The sequence below is a fragment of the Parasteatoda tepidariorum genome, chromosome 1, assembly GCF_982258835.1.
Source record: "Parasteatoda tepidariorum strain Cologne lab strain chromosome 1, Ptep-v5.0, whole genome shotgun sequence".
NCBI lineage: Eukaryota > Metazoa > Arthropoda > Arachnida > Araneae > Theridiidae > Parasteatoda > Parasteatoda tepidariorum.
In genome coordinates, this window is record NC_141755.1 from 453,563 (window position 1) to 479,212 (window position 25,650).

At 30.0% G+C, this 25,650-nt stretch overlaps 1 protein-coding gene across 1 annotated transcript in view; it reads right to left on the reverse strand.

The window, feature by feature from the left end:
- Positions 1–2,160: 2,160 nt before the first annotated feature.
- Positions 2,161–25,650, reverse strand: part of LOC107442656 (limbic system-associated membrane protein) — a 56,828-nt gene continuing 33,338 nt past the window's right edge. The window contains exons 4-9 of the mRNA XM_071180292.2: positions 16,455–16,589; positions 15,449–15,592; positions 13,398–13,582; positions 11,419–11,515; positions 5,526–5,699; positions 2,161–5,041 (exon numbers count right to left, since the gene is read on the reverse strand). Of these exons, the coding sequence (XP_071036393.2) occupies positions 4,770–5,041; positions 5,526–5,699; positions 11,419–11,515; positions 13,398–13,582; positions 15,449–15,592; positions 16,455–16,589 (1,007 nt within the window). The 3' untranslated portion in view covers positions 2,161–4,769. The remainder of the gene's footprint in view (positions 5,042–5,525; positions 5,700–11,418; positions 11,516–13,397; positions 13,583–15,448; positions 15,593–16,454; positions 16,590–25,650) is intronic.

Genomic DNA, 25,650 nt, shown 5'->3' on the forward strand with positions numbered 1-25,650 from the left:
ACTTTAGAAAATGTTTTCTATAGGATTTGATAAAGATATTATAATATGAGTGTTTTGCTTATTTACAATCAAATTAATTTATTACATGCTTTTGTGACCTGGACGAGATATGTGATGAATGGTCCACATTAAACAGTTGATTTGCTTAAACAATATACTGCTCAAAGGAAGAAAAAAAATCCGGGGAAGTAAATAAAGGTTCCCGGTCAAAAATCAATATTGAAGGGAAAAAAATGAGCGAAATGCTATAAACAGAAAATGAAGAAAAAAATAATGAGCAAAATGCTATAAACAAAAAAAAAATTAAGAAAAAAAATAATGAGCGAAATGCTACAAACAAAAAAATGAAGGAAGAAAAATATAATGAGCATAATGATATAAATAAAATAAAAATAAACAGCATGAATCAACAAGTGATATTCTTTCATCGAATTCTATGACAAATAAAATTCTGGAAGGGGAGTAATGTGGCACCACTATGAATATTAAATACCAATTCACAAGACATGTTAACTTGATTCCATCATGAGGAACCTTTTGATGGATGAAGGTTGACATAGTCTAATTAAAACCTTTCACTATACTCTCAAATAATGTAAACTCAACAAAAGCTAATAAAATAAAATTGAAGTTATCTAATAAATCATGTGAAAATTGTTATAAATTCTGAATATCATAAGTTAGTGAAAATTTGGCCTATGGTTATTGATTCCAATGATGTTTAAAATAATTTGGTAATAGGTGCAAATTAAAAAAGAAAATTTGACCTAAATATCTTAACTCATTTAGAAATATACACATTCATCTAAGAAAATCATAAAGAAATTTTTTTTTTATTGACGCTAATCTTTTTTTAGTAATTATGTGCTACTAACATTATATTAATTGATATTTTTTTTTTGAAGAAGGCCCACCCGTATGCATTGATATTCGTCATTCGGATATCAAAATGGCAGATGACCACTCTTTCAAGTAAGAGAGAGAAGGATGATTCGATTTCGGGACCTTTCTGCCATAAACTTTCTAAAGCCACCGAGAAGAGCGGAAAATAATAATATATGTGTCAGTTTTGTGCATGTATAGTCTTGATCAATACCGATTTATTACTTTTTTTCATCCTCATCGAAGAACAGGTATTTAGCTAGTTATCCATTAAAGCAGAAAACAATTGAAACATATATTTATTGAGCTTAAATACATCACAAATGAATTATTTACAATCATAGTAGATAAGATGTAAATAATCTTAATTTTTTTTAAAAATCCATTCGTTACATTAAAAGATAAATTTACGAATTTTGAAAGCATTACAACATATTTAATCACGTAAAGACAAATTTTCAAGCAAAAAATAAATGCTTTGCTAAATTTTTATTACTTGATTTGAGTAATTCCATTTATTTAAAATTAGAAATAAGAAATTTATTCAACTCTCGTTTAAATATTTGACATGCTTCTTCTGTAGTTTCATAAAAATATTTACAAATAAGGAAAAAAATAAACCTTTTTTATCTAAAATATTTTCTAAGCTCCATAATTATGAACAGAAAAATTCATAGCTCTGATGTTCAATAACAATTTGTAGAAACAAAGCTTAATTATAAAAACAATTTTTAATAAAATAAGGCGCCAGAAATTTCCATTCGACTGCATAACCAAGCATCCATGATGAAGAGCAAATTAAGCATTTAAACGAGCATTTCTGTAATAAAAAAATACTTTTTTCTCTGAAAAAGAAATTCATGCAGGGTATTCCGTAATCACAGCTCTTTATACGAGATTTCTTCATCTCGTACATAATTTTAAAGTACTAGTAAAAGACATTATAAATTAGGTGGTTATGAATTATAATTGAAGCAAAAAAAATTTTGAAATATTTGGTCAATCATCATCAAGGAAGACAGGTTATAAGAATCAAAATCATTTCATTTGACAGATGAAGAATTTTTTCATATCTCCTTATTTTTCGTCATTTTTTTCCACCAATTAAATAAGTATAGATATTTTCATATCTGTACTTATCATATGCGCTATTTGCTTTTACATTACGTACTTATTTACACTCACGTTAAGGACTAGTTAATTTTGATACCGAAATTATATTTTTTCTTCGTTTGTTTAAATAACAATTTGCTATCCCAAGAACGCATATTTTATTAATTTATTTTGTACAAGGATTCGGTGATTGCAGAACATTGTGCATAAGAATTTATCAGAAAATCGTTCCATGGCGTGTGAAGATAATCAACGGTCCACTAAAACATTTAAAGCTATGACAAAATTTTCATTTTAAAATATGTTTCTTAAACTACTAGCTTTTTTTTACTGAATATTTTTGGCTATTGTAGCTTGTGAAATTATAAATAAAAATTTTTTATTTGATGTTTATATTTTATTTATGTTTTGTTTAAATTTTGCCTCTGCAATAAAACGAGATTATTTTAAACCTCGAGATCACTTTTTTAATTTTCTGTCCCATCATCTATCCAGTGCCCATCGTTTTTCTGACGGTGCCATCCTTAAATCTATTCACTTGCTTAAAATCTTGCATATATTACAAGCAATGCTATAAAGTTCTTACAATAAAAGTGCAAATAAAATTTGAGTTTAAATGCATAAATATAGTCAGAACGACACAAGGAATACGAAGCTCGTTTACAGCAGCTTTATTCATGAATATTCTGTAGATACTTATCACAAAATAACAATTATTCCTTACAAAATGAGATGTCTGTTTAACTATTATTTTTTATTTAAACGAGGCTAGAAATTTAGAAAGCAAGTTTTAAAATAAAACTAGCGCATGTTTTTCTTAATACAACAAATACTTATTCTAAGAAAGCTTTTTTAGTGTAACGAATACATTCTAGATGTATAATAAGGTGTTCTAAGTCCTTATAAAAAGATTCCGCAAAAATTAAAATGAATTTTCTGATATTGTGCGTAATTGATTTATTTTGACTTGGAAGTCACCTTTTTTCTGCTCTTCCCAAACAAAAACTGCATATTCGATATAATTTGTTCTATATCATGATTATTATTTTGATAAGTCTTTATTTATTTATTTTTCAAATGTGTGTATGAATAATACACCAAAACAGGAGCTATTTCAGGCAATTTAAAAAGTCACATTGTTTTGCGAAAAAGGGAAAAATGTTATATGTATGCGCCGAATTTTTTAAATACAACTTATTCAACTGATACAGACTACATGATAACAAATCGAAGTTTACGATTCGTTTGAATAAAACGGATCATGAACAAATCACGAATTTTACCGATTACTGTTATGCTGTTGAATCTAAAACACGTTTTAGCTCTAGGTATAACTGAAAAAGCTGTTCTGAAGTTGTTTTTCTTTAAATCAAATATAAAAGTCTTTCCAATGATGCGTGTCACTAAGCGCATAGCCCAATTTTGGTTTTATATAGAATTTTATCTTTATATTTAGCCATGAGGAGGTAAAAATGAGTTTTGCATATTTCATTGAGGAAGACTGAATGAATCGATCAATTGAGAGGACTGTATCCAGAGGAGAAAATTCAAGCTTTCTAACGATGATGAAATGAGAAGAGGTGGCTAACAGTGACACGGATTTTTGTTGATCTAAATATGGATGAAACAAAAATATTTAAAAATTCTTATTTCCCCGGTGTATATGAAATGGGTGTAGCATTAAATGCCACAATTTTTGGAGAAACGCTATACTGGATACTGAACCCCCATTGGTATTTTAAAATTTGGAGAAAAATAAATTTAGGTAAACCTGGAATAAACCATGATGTTGAAATTGCTTATCAAAATATTAAAATAGAAGTACAGTAAAAATATTGCTTTTTCAAAATTCAATTTCTCTGGACTGCTCCACCGATTTCACTCAAATCTCGTATTTGGCCATGTAAAATTGCATTCTTTGAAATTGCGTACTTTGCAATTAAATTTTTTTAAACTATTTGTAAAGAAAATAATAAAAAATAATAAATATTTATTAAATTTTATTTTTGAATGCAATTATCGTTGGATAAACGGAATCAGGATTCGAAATCCGTTGAAAAACAGTTATGTTTATTCAGAGTACAAAGTACATTTCTGTATCTGAATTCGTAACTTAAATTCGCCTACACTAATTAACTAGCATATTTGATGTCATTCCTTCGAACTATTAAGACTGATTTCTAAAAAGTGAAGATCAGATCGTTAGATAAAAAAAAAAATTGTGGTTGGTCTGCTCATTTTTTTGCGCAATATAAATTATGGCAAGATTATTTTCCCACTTTGTAATCCTGAGTAATTCTGTTGTCATTTGTGTGTAGTTTGATATTTTGAAAAAAAAACAATAATTTGAAATTTTATGGATGACTCTAGGTTTACCTAAACTCTATTTTTCTATACTGTTAAAGTTTTAACTACATATCTGGGTGAAAGAGAATTTGGTAAGAAGTATTTCTGCCATGGTATGGCATTCTCTTAATCATAGCATCAAAAGGTGTAGAAAAGTTAGAATTGCGACAACTCAAATGCAAGTCAACTCCGATTGCTGATAAAAAGCGGAACACTAAAAAAATGAAAATAGTTTTATACTTATTAAAGCCATCATAGTTTTATACTTATTAAAGCCATTTAATCTCACAAGGAGTGTGCCGACACTTAATGTTCGGCCTCAAAATACTTTGTATCACCCTGCAGAACATTTATAGAAGAGCTTCACGACCATCATCAACCACAATACATATCGCAGATAGAAAACACAAATTCTTCGCAGAAAATGTTCAACAACTTTGTAAAAAGAGAAATCGAAGCAATATAAATATGTAGAAGCTTAAGGGGAAGCCATTGATTGATGCACTCGTTATTTTCGACGATGTTGACGATGAATTTAAAGAAGATAGGCTATATCCGTCTACCACAGTTTCGGCAAGCAAACCTTTAGTCCTCTGAACAATAATGTTCGAATAATTGCTGTAACCAACAACATTCCGAACAGCTATTCGAATCGAATAGTCACTTTCTAAGCTAAGATCCTGTATGATGAATTCATCTCCTGAAAGAAAGAAAGAATGATTTCAAATAAAAATAATTTTCAATGTTGATTCATTCTCTATTTCAAAATTTATATTATGATGGAGAAGTTTATTAAAAGCATTAAATCATGCGTCTTATATGTGTATATATTAGGGCAGTCAGTTAGGCACTCATTGATGCACAGTCGTGCCCAACGTGTTAAAAAATTACCAAAACGATCTAGTACATAATTAACAAAGTGAACGGCAGTTACATAATAGATCCAATTTTATTACTAGAGTGTTTCCTACACTTCATTTTTAAAAAAATTTTTTAATTCTTAATAATTTCGTCACTTGTGAAACAATAACCCTAAATTTACTACATATACTAACAATCTGTAAAGAGACTTCATTAATCTGGATTCTTTGTATAGAGAAATGTTATGCATTCTCTAAATACATATATATTTGTATTTTAAAGCAAGCTGAAATACTTTATTATTTTTTTAACATGTATTTTACCTTCACTAGCTTGGCGGTATCGAGCCTGATACCAGTCCTTCTCTGACGAAAGTTTCCACTCAATTCTGTATCCTAAAATTGGCAGAAACTCAATGGGAGGTGGAGGTAGGAAATTCATTTTTAAAACTCCTGGTTCGTCACTTCTCACTTTCAAACTTGGAGGATCAGGATGAACTAAATACAAAAAAAAATATCCTTCAAAAAAGTATTTATGTAATGGGAAAATTACCCAACCTTTTTCTATACAATATTTAATAATATCCAACTTCTTGTGATTCTCTTTCTTTAATTTAAAACTCTAAAGACCAAAAAAAGTTCCGAGAAGAAAAAAATTTCGTTAAGAAGCTTAACATTTTGAATGCATTTCAAATGCATTTTTTTTTGTTTCAAATTTAATTTCTTAAAGGTACTTTGCGTTGAAAATAAAAAAAAAAGTAAATAGAAAATTTTATTTTTCACACTAACCCTTCGCTTTCTGATAACTTTTAATAATTAAGAGATAGTATTTTTAAAAAAATCAAACAATGTTGGATACTTGAAATTTTTATTTTTTAAAAATTTTCAGGATAAAAAACTGTATAGGATATGAGCTTCTTTGTGTAAAACTATTAGAGACACATTTTTTTCCGAAAAAAAATATGTTTTTTTTTTTTTGGAGAGGAGGAAGAGTAACCTCCAAGGTTAAAAGTAAACCTCTTCTGGAATTTTTAGAAAAATACATGAAATTACATGTGTGTAAATATTTTTTGTAAAATGTCTGAATTATGGCATCGACCATTATTTTGTGTTCTACTACCTTCATACTAATTATTAAGATATAAATACTTTCAGTGGACCTTTGCATCAAAAATCATTCGAAATCTAATTGTGCTAACACAAAGGCATATATTTCTATGTATGCATACCCAGGAGTAAAGATATTTGTGGTGTTAATTTGAGTGGTCTCAAAATTAACCTTAACAAAGCAAGAAAAGGAAATTTTACAAAACATTTAAGTTCATTAATTGCTTTCACCAGAACCAGACCAGTACAGCAAAAACAAAATCAATTTGCAGATCTATGGTTACTGATTGAATTTTCATATGAAATGGTTCTAAAGTCTGAGACTCATAACAGATTAACTGAATACGGAAAAAGTTATGGAAAAGCTGTAAATTGCTTTAAAGTATGTGATTTGCGCCTAATATGTATATTTGAAGGAACCCCCGAGAAGAGCTTCTGTCTCGTTCTAGAATTTACTGAGGAGGGTAAACCATACACCTTGGCAAGAGCACTCGCAGAAATAAAACCATTTCTTTTAACGATTCGGTAATCCTTGGGCTGTATTTCGTAAATTTTGTGAATCATTTCGTCACAAAATCACCAGATTTGAGATGAAACGCGAACTTTCAAATATATGACGAAAATGTTTTCTTAAGTCGAAACCTCATTGCAGTGCATTGAGAAACATAGCCAACTAGAATGAAGACTTAGCGAGGGGAACGAGAATGATGAAATAGAACGATCGGCTATATGGTAGTCAGGGAGTTTTCCTCCTACCAGGAAGACCCCGGGTTCAAATCCCGTTTCTGTCAGTCCTTTTATGGTTGTTGGGTGGCGGTCCGGAATAAGTGATCAACAATATATGACAACACCTGTTAAACACAATGCGGTATCAAAAAATTAGATTGACGAAGTATTTTCATTACTTTTGATGGAATTTGTTTCCATGAAGAAGTGATGATTGTTATTTCGTCACTTTGATAAAATGTTCATTCATAGCATTTATCAGAAAGCGGTTGGGGTAAGTTTTCACACTGATTCGAATAAAATCACATCAGAATCAATGCATTTAATAGTTAAGGAGTTATTTAAGTTTTAAATAGAAAAAGGGCAAATTCTGACTCATACATATTTATGCGTCTGATATATCTATCCAAGCAAGTAAGATATTGGTTCCAAAATATTTTTTAATCAATCAATAGAATCACTTCACTTTAACAGTTTAAAAATTATACAAGATTTCAGTTTTGTACGTTTAAAAGTTTAAAAACTACAGTTATGTATGTTTTTGCACTTACTGACTTATTCAACTTTCATACTGTTATTGAGCACAGCGTTCCAATCAATTGTTTAACCAATACACTGGACCTTAGTCACCTGGGAGAAAGGTATCTGGGACTCAGAATTTGCTCCCTTTCTTTGTAAAACTTAAATAATGTTTTAGATATATCGACTTGGATCAGAGCACTTAAAAGTGGCTGCACATTGAGTTCCACTAACCAAACTAACCACCCAATTTTTCGGAGGTTTTTTTTTATCTCTAATACACATCTAAAGTCTGATTTTTTTTGGAGAATTGAAGCAAACTTGATCGAGACTTTAATGTTGCTATTCATGTTCACATATTTCATTCAACGCCTCTCCACAGGATTTTGATATTGTGCAGAGAACTAATGTGCTATTTAATACCATAAAGTCGTGCAGCATTGGCTAAGGACACAAGAACTAAAATGAAGGATTTCAAAGTTGAAAGACAACCTAATGCATGCAACCTAAGAAATTAGTTGCCAACAATTAACCACCTGTTATGGAACAGAATAGTCTTCTGCCTCAAGTCTACTGAACGATGCCTCCCAGATGATTACTCTTGAAATGTACTGCAGACTTTAATAGGAATTTGTTGAGAAAAGACCAAATGTTCTACTACCAGATTATTCTGAAATCAATTCTTGCGTTGCCCTTATGCTGCAAGACTTAAAGGAAGATGGTATTAAATCACTTATCAATGCGAATTAGAGAAATTCCGAAGTTTCCCTTCCAGGCTATGGAAAGGTGACTGGGCTTCGAATAAAATAAGTAAACATGAGGCTAGAGATAGATATATCCGAGTTAATCCTTATTTCTCCAAAAAAAAAAATCAGACTATAAATGTGTAGTAGATGTAAAAAAAGGAGCTTATCAATACCGAAGATTTCTACTTCATTGAAAATTATTGTAGATAGTTGTAAATGTAATAAAAAAACACATAAAAAACCGGCGGTGTGCAGGTCATCTTCACGTAGTGATTTCTGATCTAACATAAAGAATGAAGTAAAAATTACGAAATATTGGAAAGCCTATGTCTTTTTCTAAAGCGTTGTGTGAACGAAAAAAATAAAATTATTTATCAGAATTTAATATATTTAGATTATGATAATATATTTAGATTAGATTTAATATATATATTTAGATCAGAATTTAATATATTTAGATTATATTTAGATTACTATAAAAGAATTATAAAAAGGTAAAGCATGTTTATTTCAGAACATTTAGCCTATCTTAAAAAATTAAAATGGGGGTGATTTTTTCCAATTTTCATTAATTTTAAGCTCGATGCGCTAATGAAAAACATGAAAAATTTTATGTCGTTTTTTTCATTTACGATAGGCAACTTTTCCGCACTGAAGCGTTTCGAAATTGCAAAATTCACTTTTTTTCAGCCCACTCACTCTCCTGTACATGATATACCATTGGATTATTTAGATGGAATTCCTTGAAGTGTTTTTTTTATTAGGGCACAATTCAATTTTTAAAAATCTAGTTGAAAACTACTTATTTTAAAGTTTTCAATGCAGCATTGCTGCATTAACACAATAATGTTATCTCATAATCACCACTTTTGACCATCATTTTCATCGTCAGTCTCTTATTTTAAAATATTTTTGGCATCAAAATTTTTCGGATTTATTGTTTAACTTTTTATACCAAATAGTTTGAAATAAATCATCTTAATTTACAAAAATAGAAGTTAAAAAAATGTTTTAAAAAAAGAAATAAAAAGGATTTGTATCTCAATACATGTATATTTTATTCCTACAATTATTTTAACTTCTCTAAAATTTTACTTTACTTTTTTTAATTTTTAGCTGCTATTTAGTACAATAAATCCATCATCACAAGTTTAAAAATAAAATAAAATAAAAAAGTTATTCATATTATGTGTCATTTTAAGCAATAAATTAATAGGTTATTAATTAAATTTAAAATAAGTTAGGCAATGAAAACTAAAAATATGTTGCATTCCATTGAAATCTCTTAAGAAGCTATAACATATTTGCAAAATATATTAAAATTTAATATAGTTAAAATTTTATTGAAATCGAATGAAGCTAGAATTCCGCAATTATTGTTTGATTCAAAACATAAGGTTTAAGTTATGTTATGTTAAACTATGTTTATGTTTTATGAAACATATATAAAATAGAATTTAGGCTAATTACACTTCCTTTTATTAATTTAAATTTTCATATAGTTGCTTTTCTATAAAAACACTATAAACAACCTTGAAATACTCTTCGTAATAGGTTAGAGAAAAATCAAAATTGTCAAAATTATTTTTCGATCAAAATTTCTTATAGATTTTCATCATCAAAAATATCAATACCAATAAAACATAATTTTCAATTTGGCTACAATTTATTTCCATTTTGTTCAGATGAGAACTATGGATATGCTAATAAGAATAATCTTCCATTAATTTAAATGAGTTAAAAGATCTCTGATTTTAATTGTTGAACTCCCGTGTGGCCTAGTCAGATGAATTAATAATGATTATTCGTAATTGCATTTTCGCTATCCAAAAATAATAATGACAGAAAATTGTTGTAAAAGAGTACTTTAATAGAAATGTTTCTCGAACAACCATATTTGTCAAAATCATTACTGCATCTTCATATCAATTACTTTGTCATTATTAGTTTTTGAGAAATTCCTTTTCCCTTGAAACGTTTCAGAAACAATTAACTGTGCTTTTTTAACGTTTTGAATGTATTATTTTCAAGTGTTTCGCAGAATTGTAAATTTATTTTACTATACATATTTTATGGGAAGGAAATAAACTTCGTTATAACATATTGTGCTATATCATTTATCTATTTAATCATGGAACCTTGCAATTATGTATATGAGAAACACAAGTTGATAATTAGTGAAATATACTATCATAATTATTTTTTTCTAGTATCAAAAACGTGACGGACGCAGTATTTTTTCTTGATAAATTTCTTTGAACTCTATAAGTGTAATTCATTTGTAAATTGATTTAATGATTTATACTTCTTAAATTATCGCAAATAAAAAAGCGTAAAAAATTGAATTTTTTAATACTATATTCGGAACTATTAGCTACACTGTAAAGAATTCCGGATCAAATCACGCTATAAAGTACAGGCACTTTGGGGAATCATCCGTAAAACCCATTTTTACAGTAATATTTGTTTCATTAGAGTGATTCGGCGATTTTACGGTGATTATTAATGTAAAAATAACGGTATTTCAGACTTTTTATTTCGAAACATGTTCTAGTAAAAATGAACTTTTCGGAAAAGAGGACTGAGACTCTGAGTGCCGGTACTTCTTACTTTTTTCGGAATTTGATTCGGAATTTTTTTGAGACAGGCTATCATCGATTAAAATGAAATAAATTAACGCAAATATTTAAAGGGAATAAAACAAATCATGCTTTGAATGCTATTCAATTAAAAACTGAAAATTATTTCCAAATTAGATTATAAAATTTGGAAGAGCTGATTACCCCATATGTCCGTATCTTTTGGAGTCATTGAAAGATTTAACAGAATTTCTCTCCCATAAAGAGGAGGTGGGTCAGTGATGAACAAGACATGCATGTCCGGATGTTTGATTTTATAATTTATGTTCAAAATTTTAAAGTTCAAGATAGGATAACTAAGAGATGCATAACAGCTACACTAGCGAAGAAATAAAAATATTTAATACTTTTATATGACTCAAAATTAAATTGTTTGACATGATTAAGTTTTTTAAAATTTATCAAAGATTTTGCCAAATTTTATTAATTTCTGTAAAGTTATCGAATAGATAAAAAAAATGAAAGACTTAGTTTACTTACTTCCTTCGATCAAATTAATGATTCTCTTTATTTCTCCCATATTATTACTGACAACACATTGATAGCTTCCGAAAACAGACGAATCCTTTATGCTGACCTGAAACAAAACCAATTTTTTTAATGTATTATATTCCATGAACAGAATAAAAAGCAATTATATTGATTTGATTTATTCAACAATTTAATGAATCTCCAGAAAGGTTAGATCTAGGAATGAATATTTGAAAATAAAGGCTTAAATTCCTACCTTTTAGATAAAATTATAATAATTTCTATTTAATTTTAAATGTTAATCCGAAAATATTATTCGATTGATTTTTCAGTTTTATCATTTATAGACTACATAAATACCTTATTCTTTCCATCAGTAAAATTATATTAATTTTCAAACAGTGTTGCAACTTAAAAAAAAGGACCATGAACTGCCGAAAAAGGTATGGTCAAAATTATCAGAATTCGGTAAAATGTGACGTTTTTATGTGACGTTGCTCTATTGGAACACCTAAGAAAATCGAATTTTAACAAAAGCTCTCTGGGGATGATTTTGGCAAAATTAACAATAAAATAGGGTGTTATAGTATATGTGGTAAAATTTGATGAATGTTTTAAAATTTGGTAATTTTATCACGATACCTTAAAACATGGCATACGAACTATATTCGGATAAATTTACTTTTCAGTTTTGTATTTTTCAATAAATGCTTAATAATAAGAACTATACATCTGAAAATTGGATTTAGCGGTAAACCGTTACCATATGAACGGAAAGTTTACCAAATGAATGGTTGAAATACCGTATTTTAGTTTTTATTACCAGAATTATGGTTTGCTTTTTTACCAGAAATGCCATTACTATACAGTAAAGTTAATTGTGACAGAATTATTTTTGTCCGTGCACACTTAAATATCCACCTTTTGGTTTAAATTATAAAAATGTGCATTTAATTTATCTGAAAATATTACTTAATTCATGTTTTAGTTTTATCATTCATTAACTATGTAATTTAATTATTTTTCACATCAGTAAAATTATCTTAATTTTTTAACCGAGTTACAATTTAAAGAAATTCCCAAATAAGCACCATGCTTTTCAATGCATAATTTCGGTGAAAATTTGAACAATTTAATTTACGGATATAATTTTGTTACATACTTTTATCCTAATTACTAACATTCAGTTTCTAGAGCTTTAGAATTTAAATAAAAAAGTACTAATATCGCAATATTTTTATAAGCACTGTTTAATTCAACACATTATCTAACATTTCTGTAGTGTTGTTGTTGTCATTTGTCAGTAAGGCAAAGGGAGTGCGCTTTTTCTAGTTTTCCAGTGACGCCCTCTAAGGTCAAGAATTCGACTTCTGCCCCCTACACACATACATCTGAACCCGTTTATAGGTCGGGCCCATTCATACATCTATTCATTCATCCACAAATCGTAATTTTGACCTAAACCAGTGAACAATCAATCTCCTATTCGGTATGATTTTTTTACTGGGGCATGAAGGAATTCGTGACCCGACAGATTTAACATGCAACAGTCACCACTTATTACACGGGGAGTCTTCGTCCGGCGGAAATCGAACTCATGACCCTTGTGGACATGGACCATACCCGGCTATCCCGGCCCATCTATCATTTCTCCTGAAGTGAAATAAAATCTGAAGCATTTATTTCATGGTGATATTGGCTCAAGTTTCTAAAGAAAGGAAAAAATAATTTATTTCTATTGGACAAATCAATTAATTTTCTTAAGTCAAATTCATTCTTTGTTTTGATCCATATCTATAATGTTCGTCAAAGGTTGGTGAGGTTGTGAAATAAAATGATTTTTACTATAAATAAGATTTTAATTATTTTAGAGGAAAAACTATCTATTTAGAAAATAAATAATTAAACTTCCCGATAAAGAATGCAAGCACAGAAGCCGACAATTGTTTCAAAACTTTCTTTGTATGTGAATGCTGACATATAATTACTTGAAGGATACTTTTCCATTTTTTGTTTATTAGTCTATATATTTTACTGTTGCCAAGCAACGCTCTTTCTCGAAACCATTCGAACACTGGAGGAGGTTGTGAATGTGCAGCACAAGTCAAATTAGAACTGGATCCAATGGTACCATGGGTTATCTCCATCTGATGGATGTGCCAAACAGGCCTATCTGTGAAAAATGAGTCAATATAATATATACTATTACTTACTACAGTTTCAATTAAAATGCTTATTAACAATCACCAACAATGACTAGAAGTAATCTTGACTGCATTTTTAAATACTGGCCAAAGTTTAAAAAAAAATTCCAAATGCTAAAAAATGAAAATTTAGAAGAATTCTATTGAAAGAAATTAAAAAAGTAAGACATTTTTGTTCAGAAAAAAATGATAATAAGTGTTATAAACTGCTGCTTATATACTGTTAAAAATGTCTAATTTATAGGGAAAAAAACTGTCAGCTAATATTTCAATATAAAATATTTTATTTCGCAGAATAACGGATGTCAGTTTTTTAAGCAGATACGTAAAGTTATTTTATCAAATAAACTTCGTTATTTCAACAAAAAATATCTGTTACTTTATTAAAAGAAAATTATAAAATAATATGTGATGGATGCGGGCCGAGATTCGCATAAGAAATCAAAGACAGATAATATTACCCTTATAAACTAAGTCCACCCTTGTAAAAATGTCTTTAAACTTCATTCACCGAAAAATTATATCTAAAGGCTAATAATAATCAAATAGAGTATCAATTCGGCAATAAAGTCGAATCATTTATACGCTGCTCAAAACCATAAACTAATGTTTCGAAAAGTAATAGCAAGTATAGAAAATAATCGCAAATGATTTGAAAAAAGATGAAGTTATCTTACGGTAAGCAAAACTACGTGGCAAAAACTAAAATTTGAGTTGACAGTTTTAATTCGTTTATAAAAAACAGTTTTAAAGCGTCAAATAAACGGTCTTTTAAAGATGGAAATCTTTCGCAATGATTAAAAATCTGTATTTGTCTTCAAACAGTTCTTTCACTGTGAAATATAAGTTTTTTTTCGTAGAATTTATAGTTATTTTTTACAATGTAAGAGACCCTCCATTTAAATCGTCCTTCAAATGGCACATAAGAGTTCTGTCACATAAAAGTGAGTAGAAATTGTTTTAGGATTCAAAGAGATTATTAATAAACTACTATTGATATATTAAAAAGTACTTTTTATGACTTTCTTTGTCTAAATGCACAAAAGAAAACCTTTTTTAACTCCTTTGAGTCTGGGGGGCTGTCTAGTTAAGCGATCCACTTTATCATCAAAAGAAATATTTATCTTTACAAGTTAAATGAACTAGAGAATGCATCAACCAAATTCAAGATTTATAATAATCATAAATAATTTAAAAAATCACACTTGCACCTTCATACGGAAAAAAAATTCAACAATGATAAGTATACTTTTATGATATCTGTTAACTTTACTTTTACTCAATTTACACTTTTACTCAAAATCATTAATTAATATCATTAGTCATTAGTTATGTACTGGAATTCGTTACTTTTTAAGAGAAGAATTTCCACGCCGGCAAAAAAAAGTATGGCCAAAATTACTAAAATGTGGTAAAATGTACCGTGTTTCTGACTTTATGGGTACACCTAAAATCTCGGTAATTCTTACCGAAGCGCTTTGGTTATGATTTTGGTAAAACTAACAATAAAATATAACATGAGTAAAAATTTCTTAAATGTGGTAAAACTTAGTAATTTTATTATGATACCTTGGAGCAGGGCATAAAAACCATTCTTTTCGGTTCTATTAGCGTTTGTATTTTTTTACTAATTGGGAAGTAATAAGTACTATAATTTTCAAAACCGGAATTAGTTCAGTAAATTTAGCAAACCACCACATGAACGGAAAAATTACCAAACGATAAATACTCCCTATTTTTGTTTTATTAATCAGAGTGATGGTTTTTTTACCAGAATGTTTTTTCCGCGTATTTGAATAAATGAACTATTGAAGGGTGACCAAAGCAAACCGTACATTGAACATAAAGTGTGATGTCCTTATCTTTCATTTGAGAACTATGAGGTGTGACAACGAAAGCTCGACACGTATATTTCCCATAATCTGAGGGTCGTAGACTACGAATGTGAAGACCATCATCACTCATTGTGTATCTTGAACCTAGAAGAAATATAATTAATTCTTTGAAAACCATAATTATTTTAACCTCTTAATCGTTCTAAATTTTATCTGGGATCCATATTTCGGATTAAATAATTAGAAAAAAGGAAATGTAAAAATATATAAGAGTTCTGGATAATTAAAAAGATGATTAAATCATATTTTTAATGAATCTACTTTTTTTACTTAAATAATTATATGGAAAGATAAAAAAATAAAAAAATTTCAATTTAGATTGTTACTTCTAAGTGGAAACAAAATAATTACATTTTGTAAACTTGGTTGCAACTCATTTAATTTTCGGAAATGTTATCATTTCATATAAAAACGAAGTTGTTTATTTATCATTCATTTGTTCTTCATATAACCTATTTAACTATGAAGAAGACTTTTAAATATTTGAACCAAATGTTCTTCAAAAACGTGCCAGAAACATAACTTTTCTACGATTTGAAACGTTTTAAGTGTTTCAAAATATCCTATAAGTGTTTTCTATTTGCTGCAAATTTTTATTTGTAATACAAAAATCTCCACTTTTCGGCCTCATCTATCGAAACCCTTTTTTCAAGTTTAAAAACTTATTTTTAACGCATCACAAATCCTTTCATTTGTTACCAAATCATTGAATTTTCATACAATACTACCAGATGGTTTCTCAACATAAACTATCTTAAGATTTTCAACAGTTAGATACATTTCTGAAGCATGAATGCACCGTAAATGAGACATACTTTATGGGCTGGATATTTTTACACTTTTACAATTTAGGCGCCTGTCAGTAGTTTTATGTTGGATAGATAAAATTTATAACTGAAGAATTGGCTTATTCTTGATAAGGTATAAACAGGCGGAAAATACTTACTATCTAAAATAAGAGTTCCATTAACATACCACGAAATTATAGCAGTTGGATCAGATCTTACATTACAGGTAACTGTAAGGTCTTCACCTTCCTTACCATGCTGTTGCTCAGGTGTACCCCAGAATGCAATGGAAACTGAAAGAATTGTATAATATTACACTGCTCGAAGTACAACATTTTATACAAAAATTCCACATTAATTTTTCGTATGGGTCAGTTATAAATTTTCAAAGACTCATGAACAAGTTCCTAGACAAAAATCTATACCTGGGGTCCCAAAAGTAACCAATGACTTGGAAAACCAATTAAAGAAAAACGGATTGAAATGTCCTGCGTTTACTTAAGAGATAAAATATTTAGTCGCATCAAAACTTTAAATTTAGTAAAAAATTTCCTCAATGGATGACGCATAGTGCTTGAAGAAATGTAAAATTTCTATCAGCATTATTACTATCTAGCTATTCGTCTAGAAATTTAAGGTGTTTTATTTTATATAAAATATAGTTAAAGTAAAATTATACTTTAAAAAAATATGAAGAAAGAATAAGATAAAAGTATGTAATTAAATAATTATATTGTATCTAAAAATGTATAGAAATTTATCAAAATTTTATATTATATTGGCTTCTGTTGATCTGCCGCTGTAAATATTATCCCCCAAAAAGTATTTTATTTTATTTAATAACCATCGTTGAAAAGCTGACCCAACTTTGAGTTCAAGACTACTAATGTTCAACTCCGTGGCCTTGTAATTTTGAGCTCATTCCAGAAGACAAGGAAACTCCCGGATCAGGTATTGGGAGAAATTTGCCTTCGTGGAGAACTTTTTTTTAATTGAACTAACCTGCATTTGCGCTACATAGAGAAGAAAACCACGGAAAACTTCCATGGTTTGTTGGTGTCAAGGGGACTCTAATCCAATATCTGTCTACCACTGAGAATATTTTGCAACCGCACTGTGGTTGGAGCGAGCCGGGTGCGGAATTTGTATCGCTGGGATTCGAACCCGGCTCTCCTCATTGGAAGATAAACGCTCTACCCCCTGAGCGACCATGGTTCATCCCAGAAAGTATTTGGAAAACCATTCCTATTGGCAGAGGAGAAATTTTTCATACAAATATTTGTGGAATCACCCGTTTCCTTTTCAAACAAAAGTTTATAAACGTATTGGTTGAGGAATATATAGATAGCGATGGTCGTTGTACCCCATAAATAGGTGATCTAACTCGAACTATATATTCTTATTGGGGGTCTGGTGAGGCCAATTCCTTCGGCTGATAAAATTTTTGCCATGCTAATTCAAGGTGGACGTGACAGTTAGCGTTATCGTCCAACAAGTAACAGGGGTTCAACCGTCCAAATTGTCACAGCGTGGTATGCGTGGTTGTTGACGTGTTAATTGATGTTTCCCCTTGTAATTAAAATTGGTGTCTCAAGGTCGTCTACCTTCGTCATCTTGGTAACGATATGACAGGCGTTACTCTTTTTATTCACACGGCCGTTAAGGATATACCTCATTACAGAATTATAACGAATCAAGATATACTAAGAAACAGTTCCTTTTATATATATATATATATAACAACTTTATTCAACAACCACAGACCAACCATTCAACAACATGACCAGGACTCAAGCCTTCGCAGAGTGCGGTTGTGCTATAACCAGCTCTGTGCGAATCATGTCTCATCGAACTGCCCGCCGCGGGAAGGTTAGCCCTCGCGGGCGCTCACGGACCTCATCTACTGATGTTGCACCTAAGTTAGATAAACGGTTTCTACCGCCTAGTGATTATGACTCCTACCAGATTAAAGATAATTGATTGAACATCATATACGTAAAGACTTTCCTCGAAACGAAGGATCGATATTATTTGGGTATCGCCGGTGGAGCCTTTCATGCCATTCAAACCCTAAATGCCAGACCGAAGAAGCCGAGGCAGAATTACTCCCCCCTGAGCCAATGGAATCTGAAATGATGCCTAATCCAATAGAGCCAACAAAGCCAGAGCAGCCTGTTCCTACACCTCCAGCTGAGATCACTGCTAGTAATCCCACTGAACAACAGCCTGAGCCAACAGAACAAGAAAAAGAGACACAGAAAGAGGACACCGAACCTCCAAAAAAGAAGAAGAAAAGGAAGAAGAAAAATCCTCCTTCAGAACCCTCAGAAAGCATCCCACCTGCAACCAGCATCCACGAACCTGTAGTCTCACCTGCAGCCCATTCAGCAGAAGAGATCACAGTTCATAAACAGACTGATAAACTGCATAAGATCAACAGAAAACTTAAATTTCTCATAAAAGGACTATCAGAAGATTCCAAAACAGAGACTTTGGAGAAAGAACTCATAGCTATTGGTCGACGGCCAATCAGAGTTGAACAACTGAAGAAGAGGCGGGGCGAAGGATACAAGCTCTTCCCCCTTTTTCTGATCATACTGCCAGATAGCCCAGAGAACATGGATTTTCTCAACACCAAAGAGATTCTATCATCTGAAGTCCAGATAGAGCGATTTAGAGGAGGTCGTTTTGACATACAGTGCTATCGATGCCAAAAATTTGGCCATACACAAAAGAACTGCTCATCTGATCCAGCCTGCATGAAATGTGCGGGTGATCATATCACATACAAGCGCACTAAACTAAGAAGCCTGCCTGCTACTTGCATTAACTGCAAGGGAGAGCATCCCGCCTGTTTTACAGGCTGTGTTGCGAGACCAAGACGAAAGCCACTTCAAAAGAATGGAGAGCACAGGAGTGCTACCTAAACTGCAGGGGAGGGGGAAAGATGGGCGCACGATGAGCCCACTTAAAGCTTAAGGAGGGGGGAATTTTTACACTAAATAAAATGAATAGTTTGGGGGGGGGAATTTAGACCAGAGAATTTTTTTTAAGTACATAAATAAAAGAAGCAACAGGCCATTTTCAGGGCTTTTTGGGAGGGGGATGAATGTGCCCAAGATCTCGGAGGGGAACAAAACGAGGAGCCGTTCCCTCTTACCAGAAACAAGTCAAAGTGACATCACTTCTATCCACCAGGCCAACTACTCTTCCAAGCCACCTTCAAAAATTTTTCCTAAGGACATTATTCTAGGTGCCCACGGGCACTATCTTCGATGAAGCAGTGAAGTGTCCGCTTCGCGAACAGGTACTGCATATACAACTTTAGTTCAAGTTCAACAACCACAGATAAAGTAACAAAATTAAAGTACCCGTCATGGGTTAGTAACAACCTCAAATTCAGAAACAAAATCTATCTTCTCAAAAATCAACAACTCTCTCCTTCAAAATATTGTACTTTTAATTTATCTCGTTATTTGTCTTGTTTCTTTTGTCCATGCTTTTGCTAGCCAGAGATTTTCTTAAAAATAATCTTAAACTTTATAACTCCTCTCCCCTTGAAGGAACTTTTCCATAGAAAATAAATGAAAAGTTATTTATAAGCTTATTTGTGTACTTCATACAATTTTTATATAGGAAGTGATGTACAATATTTAACTTTAAACTCAAAATTACTAAATTATTTTTAGACTTTTGTAGTAAACATTAGTAGACAATTCACTTGTAACTCAATTTAGATATCAAATTAAAAATTCAAACTAAATTTTGGAATGCAAATAAATACTATAATTTAACTTCACGCATAAATATATTACAAAAGAAATATACCTATTTACACGTATGCAACAATATCTAAAGACTGAAGCTAACTGGAGCTTTTTCTTTATCAGAATGCTTATTTTCATCTTGATGTCACTAGTTTTAAAACCAAATAAAATACTTAACACTTTTAAATTTCGCATAATTAGATCCTAACACAATCTTATTAATATTTATATGCATAACTTGAAAAAACATAATTTAAGAACACTAGCAGTTTTCTCTACAATCAAATTCGCTTAACACTAATATTTCATTTTCAAGTAACATTTTTTAAACACTTTCTCAAGCTAAATTTTGACTGGCTGAATTTCAAAAGCTTCAATATTTTTCTTATTTTTTCTATGACTAGCATAATTTAACTTTAGTTCAAACTTCAATAATAAACTGATTTCTGTGCGAGTTTTTTTTTTTTTTTTTTTAGTAAATCAAGCATATGAATAAGAAAATAAGACTAAACTGTACAAAACATCACAGCTTACTATTTATAATTAAGAAAACAATGTTTAAAACAAACTAAAGAAATAAGAAAACAATCTTATAATTTAAATAGAAATCATTTGAAGTGAAATAATTAACTTTCTTTTAGTTTAGTTTAAGAATAATAAGCCTAAATTTCAGTTGTCTTAAGTCTTTTCTTTTTTTCTCTTTTTTTGGCGATTTGATAAATTCACGTTTTCTCTTAAAACAACAGTCAAATGCAACTGGCGAATTTTGAGATGACATGACTTCTATTGTAGATTTTAATATTTTTTTTACCAGTCTTTGAATGTTGTTCTTTGAATGTTATCTTGAGTGAATGCTTGGCTTTGGTTTCAGAATCAGGTCCCAAATTAAGAATATAGTTTTCTTTATCAAGCCCCACTCTATAAGGGAATGTTTATCATATTTTGCAATAGAATTTGCTTTTTCTTTTTAGAAATATGGTTTACTGGTATTTCTCTGCCATTTTTCTTTTCTTTTTTCTAGATTTCCAATTCTAAGATCCTATTTCAGCAATTATCTCCAACTTTTCCTTCGCTATCTCCACAATTCTTTTCCTAAACCTCCAGTCCCACTAATTAATTTTCTGGCAAGTTTTACCAATTCTGCCAAGTACACTGGATTTCTGTTTCTTGCTCCAAAAACAGGACTTTTCTTTTAATCTTACTTTATTAGCACGGTAATTTTTCCAATATGGTAGATATCTCTTGCACTTATACTCTTTGGTTCGATGATCAAAATTACATTTGACTCTTAAAATTTTCCTTTTTACTTTTATCCGCAATAAATTTCCTCGAAATCGATTCTTTTTTTGTTTCAGTCGTGTGTGAATAAATTTGTGATCAAAATTATTTGGCGATCATTTTAGTTTAACTCTTTGCTTGGCACTAATTCTATCAAAGTACTTTTTTCTTTTCCTTTTGACATTGACTCTTCGCAATTTGATCATTTTCCGGGCACTTCCATTCTTAACAAAGTTCTTCTTAGGAAAGAATTTTACCTGTTTTGCTGACGTTTCCTTTCTTGAGCAAAATTGTTCATTCCTCTACGGTAAGTTAACCACTTGGTTTCAATTTTATCTTCATTACTGTTCCAATCTCTTTTACTTGAAAATCTTTTCCATTTCACTGTGATTAATGCCTTACTTCCCATTTTGTCACCAACAATACCTGGCAAACTTTGCTACCTTTATTAGAATCAATCTCCATCACTTCTTCCATAACTGATGATTCAGTACTAATATCTTACTTCCGAAATTCTTTTAATTCTTACATTTACTCCTTTCTGATAAACATTTTCATTTTCAACCATTACACAATTTTTCGACGAAAAAGTGTCTGCATACGATACTTCTTTCTCGCATTCTGGAAGTGCTATTTCTTCTTCTACAATTTCTACCACAAAACTGACTCGATTGACTTGGCAATCATCTTTTTCTTCATTTTTCATCACAACTTTTCCCTGAATGACTACCACCTTTACTATCTCTCTAGAAACTCCGCCGATTAATTCGTTTTTCTTTTTTTCTTTTTTTTTTTTTTTTGGTGCTGCAGCTTTTATTTCTGTGTTTTAAGGAATACATGGAATAACTTCCAACATCATATCTTTTTCTGCTCCTACTTTTTAATTGCGTTCCTTCCGATCCTCTATAAAGATATTTCTAACACTTCCCACAATACTTTCATCAAATTTTTCGATTTCTTTACGAAAGTATGTTTTATTTCTTATTATTTTATACGCCTTGTAATTTGGAGAACTCCAATTAGATACTTTTTTGAAAATATTTTCTTCCTAATCAATAATTACTTTCTTATTTACTTTAGTAATTGGTTCCATTTCTTCAGGTACAACTGTTGGCGAGACTATTATTTTTTTTAAGTCGATTGGCTACTTTCAGAATAACTGTTGGTAACATTTCCAGACTTAGTGCCATTTAATTTACCAATATCAAGCCAACTTGACTCTGTGTCCTTCGTTTCAACTGATGTTTCAATATAAGAATTTGGTACTTTTCGGGAAACATTTGGCGATATATTTTTTTAGTTGGATTGGTGGTTACTATATTTATAACTTCTATCATAATTCCCTTTTCTATAATTCAAATCTCGATGTTTACAGTATTTCTTAATGTTCTAATGTAATTTCTTAATGCCTTAATGTAATTTCTTAATGTTTACAGTATTTCTTAGTTATTTGTCCTATTTCTCCACAATGGAAACATTCACGCTCAGATCTATATTTCTTCCCAATACTTGGAGAATTCCATTTCACATTTAACTTTTCTAACTGGAACTTGTTATTACAGGGAATATCTTGTGAATCATACTGAAAAATTGATAATGAGATTTTCGTTTTATTAATCATGATCCTCGTCATAAATTTCTGGCATTTCAGCGGGAATAAGTAGTAAAGTACACGAAAACCAGAGATCAAAATTCACCTTAAATCTCTTTCTGTTCAAAGAGTTCGAAGTACCATCGAATTCCACACTTTTTGGCGTCAATTTTAAACATATCATTCACAAATGTTATGGTCGATTCCGGAGGAGATACAATCTGGCTCAAAGGTTTACTTCTATCCAGTTTTTCATCCTTCCTAGGTTTAGATTCTGATTTCCTGTAATATCTTTTCCAACAATCATTTGTAAGTACATCACATTATTTCCTTTTTGAACAGGAAAGCTATAATGATAGTTCCCGCACGCTTCAAGCCTAAAACATTTCTGGAACTGATCCCGACGCTGCCACCAATTGAATATAGCTGTAACGCATCAAGCTATAATAAGAAACAGTTATCTTTTTTTTATAAAAAAAGACACATTTACTTAATAACCACACATGAAGTAACAAAATTAAAGTACCATTAACTGCTTAGTAATAACCTAAAATATAGAAAAGCCTGTAACAGGTTAGTATATATCTCAAAATCAAAAAGCAAAAACTATATCCTCAAAAATCAACAACTCTCTGGCGTTCCATCATAATTTCGTGTTTTTAAACTTATCTCGTTATATGCTTTGTTTCCTTTATCCATGCTTTTGCTAGCCAGAGATTTTTTCAATAATTTCAGACTTTATATTATTACAATAATAACAAATTTTGTGGATGGTAACGGAGAGGAGAAATCACGCAACCTTGAAATGCCTAATCTATTTACAAAGATTATAAAAAAATAATTTATTATTTTCATAATCATTTTTTTACCAAGCAAAAATAATAGAAAAATAAAAAATCGAGACTGAATCAAAAAGAAAAAAAAACTGTGCGTACACTTGTTAAAAAAACAATTGATGGTCGTACAATATTTTGCGCTTTTAAAAAAATTACTGATGAAACTTTCTACGAAATGTCTGTTACATTGAAAGAAATATTAAGAAGGAAATATTAATTATAGTAATATAAAATATTTTTCTGAAATTACTGTTATTGTTTTGAAGTAGCTATTTTTCTGAGCAGTAATTACTCATCAGTCTATTCAATTTCTGAATTAACAAATGAAATATATTACGAATAAACATACAGAAATTATGAAAGAAAAGAAGATTATATATTTAAAAAATGGCATACTTGAAAAATAAAGGTTCATTTTATTTAAGATTGGAAATTTGATTCTTAATCCAATTACATAATTTAAATGTGAATAGCCAACATGTTAAGTAATAAGACAATAAAAATATTGCAGATATTATTTCCTCTATCACTTTAACATGAAATCTTTATCCCAAATCAATCAGTTTATTGATATTCTATTACTATTCTTTCGGAATTAGCAAAATCATAAAACTGGACTAAAAATGCTCTTTGAGATAGCGTGCCAGAGGTGTTTTTGACAGCGAAACAATTAAACTAATTAACTTTCGTGAGCCATTCTTGTGTTTAATTAAAATTCTTCCGTTGCCTTTCCCTCATTAGATTCGTTCGTTAGAATAAATGCTTTTCTAGTTGCCCCCATCATATATATCTTTAACTATTAATTACATTTCTTAGTTTGCTAAATAAAGGAGACTTCTCGCTCAAAATGAGATCCTGATTTGGAAACATTTGGTCTTATCAGATGTTTCCTGTATCAGAGTAAATTGAAAAACATAAATTCATTCGTTTCGTGTAGGGCTGGACGATATAAAACTTAGACAATATTTCAAAAAGAATTCTCATAATACATCGGGAATCTTTACAGTAAATATTGTATAAATTAAAATAATTGAAAAAAAATTTGAGAATTAGAACTATAACTATCGAATATAATAAGGTAGCTAAATAATAAGATCGCCTTCTTTATCGATTACGAAAAAAATTATTCAATGCAATAACATGAGGGTATATTGATTTAAATAAGTGTTGAATAAAATTTTTTCATATCGACGACAAGTATTGTAAGCGATTATATTGTTTGTATTACTAATATTAATAAGTATTCAAAAGGGCGCTTTCCCGAACACTTTCATCAACGATGAATATCGAATATAATATTATGGATGACTACTATTGTGAGTGTTAATTTAATCGATTTAAATGGGGTAGAATAAATTGTCGTTTCGACCGCCATTTTTGTTTCGTAAACATACTAAGCAATAAAAATTCTTTTATTTGTATTTTGTCAGCTATTTATAATAATTATGCTTTGTTTTACTTTTACATGAGTTGGCTTATGAGTCTCATAAATTAGTTTAAGGCAGGACACTATATTAAATTGTAAAAAGAAATATAATGAGCAAAAAGTCCTGAAAATATTTGAAACATTCCGAAAATAGCTATGAAAATATTATGAAAACAATCAAAACATACATAGTTTTAAATGTTACCATTTTCGGCTTACTGCAAGAAAAAAATAAATATTTTATTATATTTTTTTCGAATACTTAATTTTAAACATCTAATAAAGGAAACAAAAAAATATGCGCTAACTAGTACAAAACTAAAAATATGACATTAGTTGAAATCTCATATTTTCTTGCACTTTGAGATTACAGTAATAAGTTAAATACATTCATAGATATAATTACATACATATAATTACATCGATATAATTGCATAAATATTTGCATAAAGGGAA